Source organism: Cupressus sempervirens, chromosome 9 (genome assembly GCF_028749045.1).
Source record: "Cupressus sempervirens isolate cs-2001-9-10 chromosome 9, ASM2874904v1, whole genome shotgun sequence".
NCBI lineage: Eukaryota > Viridiplantae > Streptophyta > Pinopsida > Cupressales > Cupressaceae > Cupressus > Cupressus sempervirens.
The window spans coordinates 87,483,630-87,500,303 of record NC_143126.1 but is presented as its reverse complement, the minus strand read 5'-3'; the positions used below and the strand labels follow the sequence as shown (position 1 = coordinate 87,500,303).

General features: G+C 33.6%; 1 protein-coding gene across 1 annotated transcript; it reads right to left on the bottom strand.

The window, feature by feature from the left end:
• Positions 1 to 4,132: 4,132 nt before the first annotated feature.
• On the bottom strand, positions 4,133 to 13,716 carry LOC149537749 (uncharacterized). Its single transcript, XM_089799126.1, has 6 exons — positions 13,541 to 13,716; positions 13,181 to 13,462; positions 5,452 to 6,456; positions 5,239 to 5,318; positions 4,949 to 5,020; positions 4,133 to 4,863 (listed from the first exon to the last, which is right to left on the bottom strand). The coding sequence occupies exons 1-6, from the start codon at positions 13,580 to 13,582 to the stop codon at positions 4,560 to 4,562; spliced, it is 1,785 nt and encodes a 594-aa protein (XP_089655252.1). The 5' UTR covers positions 13,583 to 13,716; the 3' UTR covers positions 4,133 to 4,559.
• Positions 13,717 to 16,674: the final 2,958 nt, after the last annotated feature.

Here is a 16,674-nt window from a genome sequence, read left to right as displayed (position 1 = left end):
ATTTCATTAAAAAATGAAATAGATTATTTTATTTCATCTGTATCTACCCTTGATCTTCCATATCACATATTATAGAATATTTTATAACCACAAAAATCATCATTAACAGGCATTGAACAGAGACTTTTTGAAGAATTGTACATTAAATCAATACCACATGTACTTTTCTAATTTGTAGAAGTTGTGAGAGTTTTCCCAATTCTCCTTCAATATAGAACTAGCACTTGCACCTTTGATGGTGCAAGGGGTTATGCCGATAGTCTTATGTAATTTTGAGTATTTGCTTGTGTTTTTTTTTTAATGTAATATGTTTGATTCAATTGTGTCATTTTGATTTCTTCTCACACTTAGAATACAAACACTTTGTCTGAAGAGCTATTTGATATAGCCAGTCTTCCTCTTTTTTTGCATATAATTGTATATGCAATGCTTTTCATTTTGGAGTATCTTTCAAACGTGGAAGCAGGTCGAATATGAAGACCATCTATTTTTTTTACTCTGGATCTAGTTATAAAAGTGAGTCCTTGTCTTTCAATTCCACCAATATTAACTATTTCTTTCTGTTGTGTGAGTCCCTAGGATTTGTATATTGTGATAGCCCATGGCATGGTGAGTGGTAGTTGTCTTTAGCTTCCTAATGTGATCGGCACCATTGAAACACATTTTGGCTCATCTTGATTCCATGGTGGTCCATTGCAGTTTTCAAAATGTATAACATACATGGGAATGTCTAGTGGCTTGGTACCCATTTTGTAGATAATATCTGTGATTTCAACAATCGCTCCATCAACGAGTCCTACTTCTATCCAAATGTTTGTTGTAAGCATTACACGTTGTCCTATACAAAGAAGTACATATTTTTCCAATTGTTTTTCATACATCTCGCTCTTATCTTTGCATCTAGTTTATTGTTGTGTTTGTGGCGATTGAACAATTTAATGATTTTACCATTTTTTTTGTTATGTAACCTTTCACTACATCATTTGCAGCATGTAGATGTATAAACCTATGCAAGTGGATGTCTATATGACTCATTAGGATCTCCCAATCATGTTGTGTAGGTTTTACTTCTCATATATTGTTAAAAGTTGACGAAATTCTACTTGTGTGGTAGTTTTGCCTTTTTGTTAGAAGATAGTTCGCAAGGTAACAACTATATTGAACTACTCCCAAATCAACTTAGCACTTAAATGCGATGTATAGATTGGTTTGTCCATAACAAGGGGTAGTTGTGCAAGGTCACTGAACAAAATAACTGATACTCCACCAAAGTGGACATATTTTCGATGAGGAAAGGCCTCTCGTAATCGACTATTAATTTTAAGTGGGAGCCTTGGACATAAGAAGCTCATTTCATCAATAATAATGTACTTGATATATTTTAATTCTTTTGAAATGCTATTAATGTTTGGTCTTGTAGCAATTGCATATCCTTAATAGTAATCCTGAGCTTTGAATGTATTATTGTAGCACGTATATTGAATGCAACAATGCCTGTGGGAGCTAGTAGTAGTAATTGTACCTTTTGTTAGTATGCCTTCTTAAAACTCTCCCTATCTACTTTCCTATCCTAATATTATATCTATCTTATTCACTCATATGGACACTCCTTTTTCCCTCCTTATCTCTCTTTTATCTTACTCTTCTTTAATGTTTTCTCTTATATATTTATACCCTATTTCCCCTATTTTTCTTTGATATACTCTCTCTCTCTCTCTCTCTCTCTCTCTCTCTCTCTCTCTCTCTCTCTCTCTCTCTCTTCTCCCTTCCCTATTTTTATCAATATCAATCTTTTCACCTCTCTATCTCTCTTCTCTCTTCTTACTATTCATCTTATTGAGAACCCTAGCTTAATCATTTTTATGTGTTAAGGGAATTCGAATCCAAGACCTCCCACATGAGAGGCTCACAAGTTACCATTATGTTGTAGGCTCTTGCCTTATATTATAAATATTTTATAATATATAATAGATATCTTGATTTTTTACATATAATATTTTGCTCTCTAATAGGGAAGCTTGTTTTTTCAGAAATGTATTTTAATACTATAAATTAACAAGAAAGTCTATTCGTCAAAAAAAATTATTCAATCACTATATATTTAATTTTTTAAAAAATGTAATTTGTTAATATTATATTAGTTAAATTATATAATACAAATAATATACTATAATATGATTAGTCTTTATATATTAAATGATAATATTTCTATTACATAAGTTTTTAATTTAGTTATTATAAATAAATAATATTCTTAGCAAGATCTATTATTTTAATATTTGATATAATAGAAATAATATTTAAACAATAATAAAAAAAGGTTAATAATACAATATAAATATGAATCCCATCCTATATTATTAAAATGAATTTATGTATTTTTTCCTAGATCTTTAAGCTTCTTTTGAGTTCTCAACTTCCAATCTTCATATTTATTGATGTAGGGTTACTTCCAAACTAATATTGAATATAATAATACAATATATATATCTCATCCTATATTATTAAAACATATTTGTGTATTAAGTAATCAGTATTGAATATTTAACATGTATTGCAAATTTATATATTCACTCATTTTCTATTAAAATATAATTCATTTATATCATTAAGAAACATATAAACGATCATCAAATTGAACCAGGATAATAATTTTAACTCTAATATTAATAGAACCTTAATCCTCATGTTATCTCTAACCTTCATTTCAATATTAAAATACCAACTATAATGTAATGGACCTAACTGTAGACCTAAGTCAACTATAATGAAATACAAAAAGTTCTTAATATCATTATTTATTATATAGAAATAATCAAAAATTATAATAAAAATTATTTACCTTATTATAGATATTTTTCACATATCTTTAAAAATAGATTGTATCTTATAGTACAATCTATGAATATTGAAACTATCCTAAAATCTAAATGAATTAGATAATTTAAAATAATATTTTATTATCAACTATGATGTGATGTGCAGTTTTAAAATTATTATTAAAATATTTTTACTATGGATTAAAGCTTCCGCGATGCACATACTCTACTGTCCTTGACACCAACCTATAGTCTTCAATCTTTTCACACAACAGAAGTTTCTAAGAGGTGTTCTTTCCTCGTCTTGTATTTGTATTGAAATGGGAAGAACATACTCTCTCTAGGTAGATACCTTTCATTAGTAACGTTAAGAGCACTCAAACATTTTCTTAATTAAACTTATACCTAGTTTCTGCACGCATTATGCCCATTACATTGTAATAAATAAAGCCAATGGAGTAATTTGGTCACACTTTAAAAAAGTTTTTAAATATAAAATATCGGGGAAAATTCTGCGAATACTGCAGTAAAATATGAAAAAGTGTCTAATTTCTAATAATAATATCGCAACAGACGGACTATTGAATTATTTACTTTGTTTCTAATTTTTTAATGTTTCAAGAAATTATCAAATCTAAGCCGCAACTGTCATACAATGAGTACCCAAAACTCCAGACTCATGCTATAGAAACAAAAGTAAAACAGAGGCAGAGTCACGTACACCCCTTCCACTCAGCAAAGAAAATGAATTCTTTTCCGTATCAGCATTGATCAAGTTTTATATGATTATGTTAATTTTGAGGATTTTTAAAAACAATGGGGCGTAGTTTGCAGTTGGGATTTGGGAGAGACACGTTGCCAGCGTTTTAAGCCATTTCCGGATATCAACATTGTTAAGCTAATGCCGGATATCTCTTCTCAAGCGTCCGACAACATCGGAAATTCTGAAAATTCCGATGAAGTCCGCTAGGTAAGGTAAGGTAAGGTGGTTTTTATAGTCCACGACACTATGCCATAGTTTTTGGGTTTACATATGGTGACAGTGATATGGGACTACCTCGTACTCTTTTTCGAGAGGCGCTTGGCGCTACAAACGAGGCATACATACCCTACCCCCCAGTGGGATTTGAACTTGTGACCTCTCTTTCAAGAGTACAAGTTCTCCACCACTAGGGAAAAAGCCTATCGGCTTAATAAATAAAGAAGGAAAAAGCCTATCGGCTTAATAAATAAAGAAATACGCTAAAAAAGAAAATGTTTTTACTGCATTTAAAAGAAAAAAAAACCGACAATCTATGCACGAAGGCATTCTAAAATACAATATAGTCAGTAGATTGATAAATGCATTCTCAAGTAAGAAGATGCTAAAAATCTTACAATAAAACTGTATCTCTGTGTCCCTTATTTACAAAATCCTTTCTGATGAGCTATTGATACAATCAGAAACAACCAAATTGTTGTGAAATAACTGAAATAACCAAGTCACAAAGAAAAATGTGACTTTCATTTGAACAAACTAAGCCAAACCATATCACAAAATAGATATCAGCTGAGCTCATATGTACATCTATCAGAAAGGTGGTCCTCCATCAGATGTTCTGTCTGGAATTTCTCTTCCAACAAGATCTTCTTCAATCTTTTAGTAAGTGAAATTCTTGAAGAAAGTGCAGGTGGTTTGAGCTGTTTTAGCCCTGAACTGAAGATTGAGGTTTTGGGCCTTACCTAGGAATAAACGAGTTTTTAACTAGAGGAGGATGGAAGGGAAAATGTGACTCTTGTAGCTGTCCTCTGATGTTTGTTAATTGGGGCTGTGTTCTTATCTTGACTGGCGATGTATCTGTTGTAACTATTGTGAACCACAAGTTTTTTTTTGTCCGTCATAGGTGAACAATTCATATCATGATCTTTCAGACCCAATCTTTTAGCAGCTTTGCTTCGTTTCTCTTGTGCACATCTACGTAAATTTTCCATTTCCCTGATATGATGTTTGAATTCTTTCCGAACCACATCCAACACAACATCTCCATACCTTTCACACCATGTCCTAAAAACACAGCCAAAATCAATCAAAATTCCATTTTGAACACTCTAAATCAACATGTAATTAAGAAGGGATCATATTTGCTTACGTGGGAAAAAACTTTTGAAGTTCGTTTTTGTCAACAGGCAACTGTGTTGCAATGGATTCAATCTGTTCATCCCTGTTTAAAATGCACAAACAGGAAAAATCAACATTAACAATCAAACATATCAAATCCGAACAGAATTTTAAACCTACCTAGCTTGCATGTAACCTGACCCGCATTCACCAAAATGAACAAACATTTTAACTTACTAAATGTTTGTTAATTTTGAGGGACAAAATTATATACTTCGATATCATTTTTCATTCAACTTTTCAAGGTCTTTGTGTACTCACGTAAAATTTGGACTGGGATTTGTGGTACCCATCTCTGCAAGGATTCGTGACAATTCAATCTTAATATTCTCACCCAAAACCTGAGATAAACAATAGCACAGAATGTCTTCCTCATGATAAGGTCATACAAAAAACTAGCTTCATTTATGCTCAAAATGTCGTTGAATGCAAAGAAGATGGAAGAAGAGAATTAAGAAGCAAGTTGATCAGTACCTTATCAACAAAAAAGTCTGTTGCAGTACCATCAGAATGTATCTTTCTCTTTATCTTCTTTGTATTTGGCCCTTGTCCAATTGGTCTCAGCACTAATTTACAAGGTGAAAGAGATTCCTCTGACATTTCAACATTCGGAGAAAGGTGCTCCAAATCTTCTTCATTCCTCTTCTTTTTCGAGGATTTGAACAGATCTAATCCCCATGATTTATTCACAAACTTCAATTGTTGCTCATCAGTATCAGAATCAGAATCACTCACATGAGACGAATATAGATCCTCTGTTTGATTTTCCTTAGAATGGTCTTTATGCACTTTGAGGAGTAGCTGATTGAAGGCTTTTTTAACTTTGGCTCTGGTAGTCCCTGTTTTATGACCTGTCAATGACGCCATGGTATTCTCTAGAAGAGATGATGACTTCACAAATTCTTTGCTGAGGGATTGTGCAGGAGTGTCAAACGATCCAGCAACATGCCAAATATGGCTCTTTTTGAATGATTCAGTGGGTTTAATATAGAGAGACATTCCTTTATAATCCTTTTGCATTGGCAAACCAGGAGGGTTCCTTGCAGGGCAATAATCCTTGACAGTTGCTGTTCTAAGATTTAGAGACTTGGGAACAATTATAGATGGGTGTTTTCCCTTGAATTCTGCTCCTATATAGGGAGTCAAGCCAAGACAAGGCACATTCATTTCCTGTCTCATTAAATATATCTCCTCACTGCAATCACCAGTCCTTCTAGCTGGAAAATTCTTGAACATGCTTTGGTCCTCTTTGAACTCTACTACTGTCCACTCTGTTTCTTCCTTGTTCACTGACTCTGGCAATACCTTCAGGGTATCAGGCTCAGTTATAATATTATTTTGAGTAGGGGCGATTAAGTTATCATTCAACAAGACATCTTGGGAATCAATCGCCACTCCCTGTACTGCCAGACGAAGAAGTAGAGGCCTCTTCGAGAAATTGTAATCTTCTTCTGATATACAATTTGCATAATAGAGTTCCTGCTCCAAGATTCAAGCAAGGAATTTCTTGAGGAAAAGAAAAAGAAATCATAGGAAAACAAAGGAGAAAATACAATCAAGACTACTTTTCATAGCAGGGGATGCACATATAACAGTAATCAGCAAGTGCTCAAAAGCTTCAACTGCAAGATCGAATAAAGGGTTTCACAAATATAAATGTAGGAAATTATGGTCAAACAGAGGAAGCTTGAGTATGAAGAATTCAGTTTTAAGGTGTGATTTGTATAAATATAATAAGGGCAAAGCACACCGATAACTTAACTAGAGAACTTAGAAGATAAGAAATATATTTAAAATTTATAATAAGGAGCTCCATAAAGGGAAACATGTTTTATTATGTACTTTTCAATTTTTCGCTACACATTCCCACAACCAAATATAATTTAGACAGAGTGCACCATCAACTAAACTAGAGGACCAAGAAACGAAGAAGGATTGTTAAAATTTAACATAGGATGGAACTCCATAAAGACCACAAATCAACTCTTATGTATTTTAAAATATATGGAGTATAGCATACCCTGTTCTCCACCTTTGTGTATAGAGATGTTGCCTCAAATAAGAAACTGGTATATAGTGGCAACAACAGGGGGAGAAAGAGCGTCAAGGAGGTTTCAACACAGGAATGGTATTTATATACAAATTATTTAAGAACTCAATCTTCTATATTGCCAATGGCTCAAACATCATGAACCACTGTCAAAATGACTTAGCAGTTGCTAAGCTAATTAGTTATGAATCCACTGTCAAAATGACTTAGCAAACCAAATACTTGGAGAAAACTCTTAAAATTTCATAATCACGGCCCATTGAGCAACAGAAAACTTTACATGTATTGCAAATAATTTAGCAAGACACTCCGAGATCTGCCCAGACTTATATCAGGTATTAATTTCTATAGTATGTCAATCTTCTTCAAGTCTACATTCCTAATCTGCCTGAGTCTGGGGTTTCCATCCACATACTCTGCAAGGAAAATGAAAGGCCTTTCATCTTTAACTGCCACGAGGGTTGTTTTCCTCAGGCTAAATGAACTGCAGTTCCATGTTCCAAAGGAGTAATAATCAGATACTAAAAAATGTACTCTGAATTTGATTTCTCCTTCTCTGTCTCTTTTATATCTTTTTTCCTTCAACAGTCATGATTCTCTTCAAATGTCCCTTGACTTTTGATAAAATTTTAATTTTAGTTTTATATTTATATTTTAATTTATTACTATTGCAATTTCAATTCAACAAGGCCACATTATATTAAGTATTCAAAAAGGTTGCAGGCCTTTGAGGTTACTTTGCCACGTGAGGATTCTAAGGAAGAACCAAAAATTCAAAGGGGTTGGAGGGGGAGACATGGATCCCATGGAAAGACTCATTGAAGCTATAACTAAGTAGAGAAATATAGTTAAAGTCTGCTAACTCAAAAGTGAGTTGAATACAGAAGTGTTCTTAGATTGAGTACAATATAAATAAATATGACAGGGAAAGAAATGAAGAGACTGGTCCACAAAGAGTTAAAATTGCAGCAGTTAAAATGAAGTCTCGTGCTGCTCTATGGTAGGAGAATATCCAAAATGCTAGAAGAAGACAAGGGAAAGAGATGATAGGATTATGGCAAAAAATGTTAAAACGTTTGAAAACTAAATCCTTGACTTTAAATTATAAGCAAAAGATATTTAAAGAATTCCAAAATCTGAAACAAAAGGAGTCTTCCATATTAGACTACACTGAAGAAGTTTTGAAGTTGCGAATCGAGATTAATTTGGGAAGCATGCAGCATCCACCAAGAGACAGTACACACTTTTTTAACTGCTTCATTATCCAGCAGGATAGATCGGACACACCTAAAACTTATGCCTCTTATATTCTATTATAAACCTTTGAACTTGATATAGACAAAATGAGTTAGCCCTGTTCACAATGAATACTATGGATGAAGCATATCAATCAGCCTTAAAAGCAAAGGAAAAACTGAATAGGTCGACCAGGGTTGCAGCAATCAAAATGGAGGAAAAGCAAATTTCTCCAAAACAACCAAAGGAGAGTAGCCATTACAATAATTTTAACTCAAACTTCCAATTGAAGATACCAATCTTTTGGAGATTGGAAGCCTTTGAGGTGCTTTATCGTTAGTGAGGCACATGGGGCTATAGCCCCAAAACCCCAAGAGAGTGATGGTGAACCCAAGAAGAAGATGGAGAAGAATCCTTGATAGAAGAAGTTGAAGTAGAAACGGGCAAGATTGTGACGTTGAATAGAACCTTGATAGCAGGAGACAGAGTTCCACATTGCTGATTGGAGAAGAAACAATGTGTTTTGGCAACAATGCAAAGGTAAAGATAAACTATGCAAGATTTGTGCAATGGTACAAAATTATAACTTTTTTGTATCCCAAAACCAAATCTTTACAAGCTTATGTTTGAAAAAGGATCATAATGTTCGTAAATCAATCTCGTCCAGTTGACCCGAAAATAGGTTGATGTGAAGACAAGGTGTTGTGTGACACTGTCAATGGATGTTTACCACTAATTATTTGTTAGGCCTTGGCTATATGACATAAATGTGACTCACCATGGCATAGAAAACACCAATGAGATGCAACATGAGGGTAAAATCCATTTCTTGAGACTTTTTAAAGGAGAAGTAAGGACTGAATGAACATGTGTCTCTATTTACAATAGATTAAAAAGAATTTTGAAGAGAATCTAAGAGATAAGTTCTTTGTCTTTTGTACGCTCAGGAAAGGAAGGAATCAGCCCGGCACACAATCCTATTAGAGGAGCAAAAATTATTGCAAAACTATTATGATTTTGTGCCATTTGATCAATTTAGTTTCAAGCACCAAACTTCCAAATTTTAGAAAACAAGGAAATGAGGAGGAAAGTAATTTTGAATTGATAGAAAAAGAGCTTGGAAGAAAAAGCATGAGGCCATGTGGCACACTTGTTCAACTCTCCCCTCAGAGAGGAGGAAAATGGAGATTATATGTTAGATTGTATGTCAAGTGCCAAGGTCTTTGTGAAGGATTGCCTTCAAATCCAAGGATGGATTATTTGACGGGGTTGTGACACCCTTTGGATGTCCAATGCTCTACTTACCTCTATGTGAACAATGACTCGGGTCTTTAAATTACACATTGGAAAGGTTATTATAGTGTATTTTGATGATATATTGATTTCTAGCAAAAACATGGAGAAGCCTAAAAGAACATTTGGGAATGGTGCTTGACATATTCATAGAAGAATTTTGCAGAATTGGTATTTTGGTTAGTGTTATTTCAGAAAATGAATTGAAGGATTGCCTTCAAATCCAAGGATGGGTTATTTGAGGGGGTTGTGATGCCCTTTGGATGTCCAATGCTCTACTTACCTCTACGTGAACAATGACCCAGGTCTTTAAATTACACATTGGAAAGGTTATTATAGTGTATTTTGATGATATCTTGATTTCTAGCAAAAACATGGAGAAGCCTAAAAGAACATTTGAGAATGGTGCTTGACATATTCATAGTAGAGTTTTGCAGAATTGGTATTTTGGTTAGTGTTATTTCAAAAAATGAATTGAATGTGGATCTAGAAAAAGTTGAGAATTTTCTTCAGTGGTTTGCACCTCTAAGTATTACTAGGGGAAGAGCTTCCATGGGTTGGTGAATTTACATTAAAGATTCATTAAAACTTTTAGTGACATAAGTGCACCATTGACTGATTACACAAAAGGAAAGTTTTTCTACTTGGACAAGGGCACTTGAAGCGATATTTTAACAACGCAAGAGGAAGGTTACTAAAGCACCTATTCTTTCTTTGCTTGACATTGAGAACATTTTTACAATTTGGTTGCTATGCTTCAAGAGGCGGTATTGGTGGAGTGTTAAGCCAAGATAGAAAACCTATGGCGTTTTTCAGAGAAAAAGTAAATGAAGCTAAAAAGAGGTATACCTCTTATGATAAAGAACTCAGCATTTTGGCATAAGCATTATTATAGTGGAGTTATCTCTTCTACATGGAGAGTTACTTTTGATGACCAACAATCAGGCCATGAAACACAAAATGGATGATTTGAAGACTTGTTCTTATTCGATGGTGTTTTATTTAAAGGCTCTCAGCTTTGCATTTTTCTTGGATTAAAAGCTTGTGATAGAAATGTAGTCAAGTGGGTTGGGTGGGCACTTTGGAAGAGATGAGTGAGAAATTCTTTTGGCATAACATGATGAGGGATGTGGACAAGTTTTTTGCTGCTTGTATATTGTGCTAGATAGAAAAAGGATAGTAAAATAAGGATCTATGTGTGCCCTTGCATGTGCCAAGGGAACCATGGAATGATCTTCCAACAAATTTTGTCTTAGGGCAGCCACAAACCCAAAGAGATCTTCATGGTTTCGTATTGTGGTGGCGAATGTGGTGGATATACCTTGTAAGAAGATAAATGATACAAGTCAAGTGGCATATTTGTTCTTCAAGGAAATTGTGGGGTACATGGTATCCAAAACTATAAACCATTCACAAGAAAACCAATTCCTTAACTCACATTTGAAGAATTTTATGGAAAAAATTGAACAATAGGTTACAATTCAATTCAGCATACCACTACCAAACCAATGGTCAAATAGAGGTGGTGAATAGGAGCTTAAGTAATATATTAAGGTCTTTTGTTGGTTATAGTCCTAGACAATGGGATTTGGTGCTACCCAAGCTAAGTTTTACTATGAGTCTAGCATAAATACTGTACATGTAAGTCTAAATTTCAAATTGTTTATGGCATCAATTGTAAAGGAATCTTAAATATACGGGTAAGTTTTTGTATAATCGATCTGCCAAAATATCCACATGTCAGCTAAGAAGCTGCTGATTTTGTAGAAAATACTTGAGAGGTACACTAACCAGTCAAGCTAAAGTTGTAATCCATGGATGAGATATATAAGAAGAATGTTGATTTGCACTGGAGAAGAAAAATCTTTGAAGAAGGAGACATGGTCACGGTTCATCTATGCAAGGAAAGATATCTCCAAGGTGTACAAGTCAAAACCTACAAAAAATGGATAATTATGAATAAAAGAAATGAGATTGCCTACCAATTTGATTTGCCTAGAGACTTGGACATCAATCCTATCTTTGATGTTTCTGACAACCTATATTCAGATGTAGCTGTAGCAAATGATGATCAGGTGGAAAATTTTCAAATGAGAAGGAAAGGGTATCAGTACTTGACAAGAAGAAAAGAGGACAAGTGGAACAAGTGGTAGACATCAAATATATGGCTACTTGATCTTAGATCACATAAGTGGTATTTTTTAAATGGGAGGACCTGCCAGACTTACACCTCTTGAATCATAGAAAGTTGACGTGCCTAAGTACAACCAAACAACTCCACCTTTTGGACCGGAGTAGGAAGTTCAGATTTGTGAGAGGAGGAGAGGATGATGCGGAGCATCTTCCTTATTTCTCCTTTCTAGACCCTGTCAGTTTTTTTAGAACCTTGTTTTACTAAGCTTAGTAAACTGTTCAACAGTTTTGTTGCTGTTAGTTAACAGCTGTTTTCATTTTTCTATTCTATGTTTCAAGAAGGAACGCAAGTAGAGTGAATAGCTGGTTTGGATCAGAGTATGGGACACATAGCTAATGTAGAGAGTGATTTTTTGGGGAAAAGAGTTAGACTTTGGAATAAGGGAAGGAATGCAATGAACAGGGGACAGAACTGGATTCAAGTAATATAAGAACCCATCTCTAAGCTTATTTTAGTATTTTCTGAGTACGAATATAATATATTATCTAATTGTGTATTTCATATCTTGACAGAATGGTTGTTATTCCGCTTTAATTCACTGTCTTCGTTTCAGATTTGTCTTCATGAAGTAGATCAGAACAGGGTATTTCCTTTGAAGTCTAAGGTTCAAAAACAGGTCTACATTAGGGGCTCCCGCTCCTTTCTCTGGATAACATGGATATAATAAGTATTTCAAGGCTGTAGGGATCTTCTGAAGTGGTGTTCTTTAGCTACCTCGCCACAATGACCATAAGATAACAATGCTACACAAGTCATCTTTTCTACGGGTAAAGTACTTGAGAAACCTAACGGTAGAAGTCTTAATACTTAAGACCCGGTAAAACTCTTAAACTAAAGACCTCTCTATGGTCAAAAACAGGGGCAAAGCCTGTGGGTGTTGAAATTTGACCTCCCTATAATAATGTATCCAAACTTATTAATTCAAACGAGCGCAGCCACTTTTTGAGCATAAGTCTCTTTTCCATAGACCCCAACTTCATCATTCTATTAAACACCCGTATATTGAGGTGATCTTTTAGGTAGCAGCACACTCAACAGTCTACCAGAGTATACTGGATTCCCGTTGTAGGAAGAATATTTTCTCACTAAACCATCTGTACTTTTTGAATTTCCATCCACAAAATTTTGATCAAGCTCTGGAAGGAACACACCCTTGCCAATCCACTTAAGATTCAAAACCCCCAAGTATTTCTGGGTATGAAATAAACGGGTCTTTAGACTAATCATGTTAACCAAAAATCTTCATGAAATAGGAAAACTTATCAATTATAATTGCTACAAATCTAACAGAAGACTTTTCAAGAAATTCTATTCACGTAAATAAGAAAACTAAAAGCCCTACAAAAGAAAGTCTGCTAAGCCTTAGAATGATTTTTTTAATTCTGCTTCTAATCAAGAAAAGCGCACAAGATAAGAATTGGGTATCTGACCTGAAGAAACAGTAACTTATCTCTGGTAATTGCAGGCCACTCTCCTTCAGCAGGGGAGGCAATAAGGGCATACAACAAATCAGATCTAATGGTACCCACTTCCTCTTCTGAAACAATCCCCTCTTTATGAAGTCCAATCTTCTTTAAAATCATATGAAACATATCCTGCTGCCATTTCAGATTCTCAGTCTGCAGATGTGCAAGTCTTTGTTCTGGAGTCTCGTCTTCAAACTTCCTAAACGAGAAGGTATGCATGTTTTTGTACATCGATGAAATATTCTCCTGAAAAGTAAAATCACATTAATCACTCAATTAAATTATTACAAAGAAACACGATAGTTCAATGCGCACGAATGTCACCTGCAGAGATTTGTACGACAGGGGAAAGCTGTTGAAAGCCATGATTTTCAAAGCACCGTTGTAGTCCTGAAATCTTCAAGAGTGTAGCAGAGAGACTAAGAAGAGAACAGGCAAACAGCGGCTTAGATAGAAAAGAAAGATAATAAGTTTGCACCTAGAAAGGCACATGACATCACTCAGCCCGTAAAAGAGCATTAATTTGGGATTCTTGCTTTTGGACGTGGCAAATTCAAATTTTATACTTCTAACGGCTAAAAGTGAAAAAAGTACCCGTTGGAGTGGGCAAGCCAGCTTTACTGGCCGCGTGTCTTTAATATCATAATTTCTCTAAATCTTAAAGGCTTGTTATTAATCGATTTTTAAATTTTAATTTTCATAACTGACAGGGATATTATTAATCGATTTTAAGTTTTAATTTCAATAACTAATAGGATATTATTAATTGATTTTAAAATTTTAATTTTCATAACTAGTCAAGGGAAGAGGACTAGTAGTTGAGTATGTTTTAATAATTATGTATTTTTTGTGCATTTAACTCTTCAAATGCTAATTTTAAAAGAGCTAAATTATGATTGGTCATTAATTAGTTCATTTGTACACTATTATGGAACATGTGTGCATGACTATTATCCATAAGTATTGACAATTTTGAGTACATGTTTATTAGGACATCTTTTAGTAGGCATCGAGGGACACTTTGAAATGACCATTTTTTGAACCTCTAACACTTAACAAATTTTATAAGGAGATTCATTAATACCGAAAAGGCAAATAATATTTTTTTAAATAGTCGAATCGTAATCAAAGACAACGAAAACAAAAAAATTGTTGAAACCAAATACATAGTTAATGCTCTACGAGTCCACAAAGTTAGGCATAATGGCTATTGGTATGCTTCTACTTTTTATGTTCTATGATAGTAAATTTACAAACTCATATCAATTATTCCTTTAATTTTGTGTATATTCCAATGTAATAGTTTTATATAATTAATTTTGATAAATGGTGCATTCTTGAGTAAATTTGAATTTATTATTAGTTTTGTTTGTACATATTTTTGTTTTGCTTTTTCTAAATTTGACCTTACTTTACATATGCTTCTACATATTCTCCAATAATCTATAAAAAGCGTTAATAGGTAAGGTGTAACGTTACATCTAAAGGACGAAGGAAAAACTTGATGAAACAACTTTTCTTTTAAATAACAACAACACCAAATATATGACAATGACATGTCATATTTGATAACAACATGCACACAAGTATTGCAAGAACACTAAAAAAAGAAAAAAAATGAATATGCATGACCTTACAATTGTATAAGAAAGGTGAGAAATTAGTATAGTTCTGAACAATGTGGGACAATTTAACATAATGAAACATTGAGGATGATAATGGATAGTCCTCGATGATGATTAAAATAATATACGATAGCATTCTCTAGGAATAAAACATTAGGATAGGATGAGAGATTTATTAACCTCCAATCCAAATCAAACCATACTAAACAACTCTTAGCCATAAGACTTACAAGATCAACACTGACAAAGGAAATGTTTGTCTACAATTCTCAATTAGATCTTGTTAATTTTTTAGATGGCAAGTGGGATGAGGGATTGAACATCTCTAGTCCACTAAAAAAGATAAACGACAAGATTGAAACATGAGTTGAACAACCCACACAAGAGTTCTCTCAACTAAGAGGGCCTAGAAGGAGGATGGGATAATATACTCTAGAGAATTGCACATGAGCATAATGATAACAAAATCTAAGGAAATCACATGAGGGAATATTAGGAAATAAATATGGACACACTACAACTCGTTCAATTATGCTTATGGTGGCCAAGTATATACAACGATGGAAAACAATATGCAAATAAGTGTGATACCTTTCAATGGATTGAATACCTCACAACATAGAAGATATGTCACTGCAATGGGTCCTAGCATAAAATGCATTTGATAAATGGATGATTGACTCCATTGATCCAACTGGACCTCTAGGTAGATCATCTAAAGCAAGATTTATTATTTCTAGTATGGATTATCTAACCAAATGCATACAAGCTAAGATAGCTAGGGATTGTATTACATATATCACTACTCAATTTCTCTACACAACATTATCACTAGGTTCAAGTATTCCCTAAGCATCACAAGTGACCAAGGGAAAATTTTCTCAACAAAATTATCAAGAAGTTACTAAAACAATTATGATTACTCATAACGAGAGCACTCTATGCCATTCGCAAGCTAACAATTAAAGCATTGGATAAAATTTTAGGGCCAAACCTTATTAAAATGTAGGACTAATTAGGATATTAAGATACTATAAATATTGTGGGCCTACTGAACACACTACAAGAGAGATATATAAAATAAAACATATGACCTACTAAAAGGTATGCATGTTGTCATACATGCCAATTCCATAGTCAATAACCTCCAAATAATAGGGAAGCTCAGGAATACTAACATAAGAAATCTATAAAATAAAGATAAGAAGATCCATATAATTTAGAAGAAGATAGATAATTGGCACAATGCCACCTCTTGAAAAAATGAGGATAATAGAAAGCTTGATGTCATAGAAATATTTGGACAAAGTAGTTCTAGCTTGGAGATATTATACTATTATTTGATAGTAAGTTTAAAAAATAATGAAAACTCAAACTTTTGGTAGCTCAAACCAGACAACATAATGATAGATCCTAGATACCAACTTAACCATCTATACTTGGAGACCATATATGGCAATTATGTACATTATTATGTCAGTAGAGCAAGGCTAAATCACTTTTATCACGATTCTTGAAAAGATTGACTTGAGTACAAGTCAAGATTTTGAAAGGGAGATGATGTTTGTCTGAGAATAATATACAAACACCAATCTAGAGATATGTAATAAAAACAAATAAAAATACAAAGGTTCAAAAAATGAATTTTGGAGGATATCTCAAACTTTAGGGATGACATCTAATGACTACGTCCCTTGGTGTAGATATATGCAAATAGAAAGTTCTATTCGCTAGAATAGATGAAATATAGAGTCAGTATGATTTATAAGAGATATACATAGGTAATGTAATAGATGTTGATATATGAATACAAATACTTCTAACTTCTAGTCT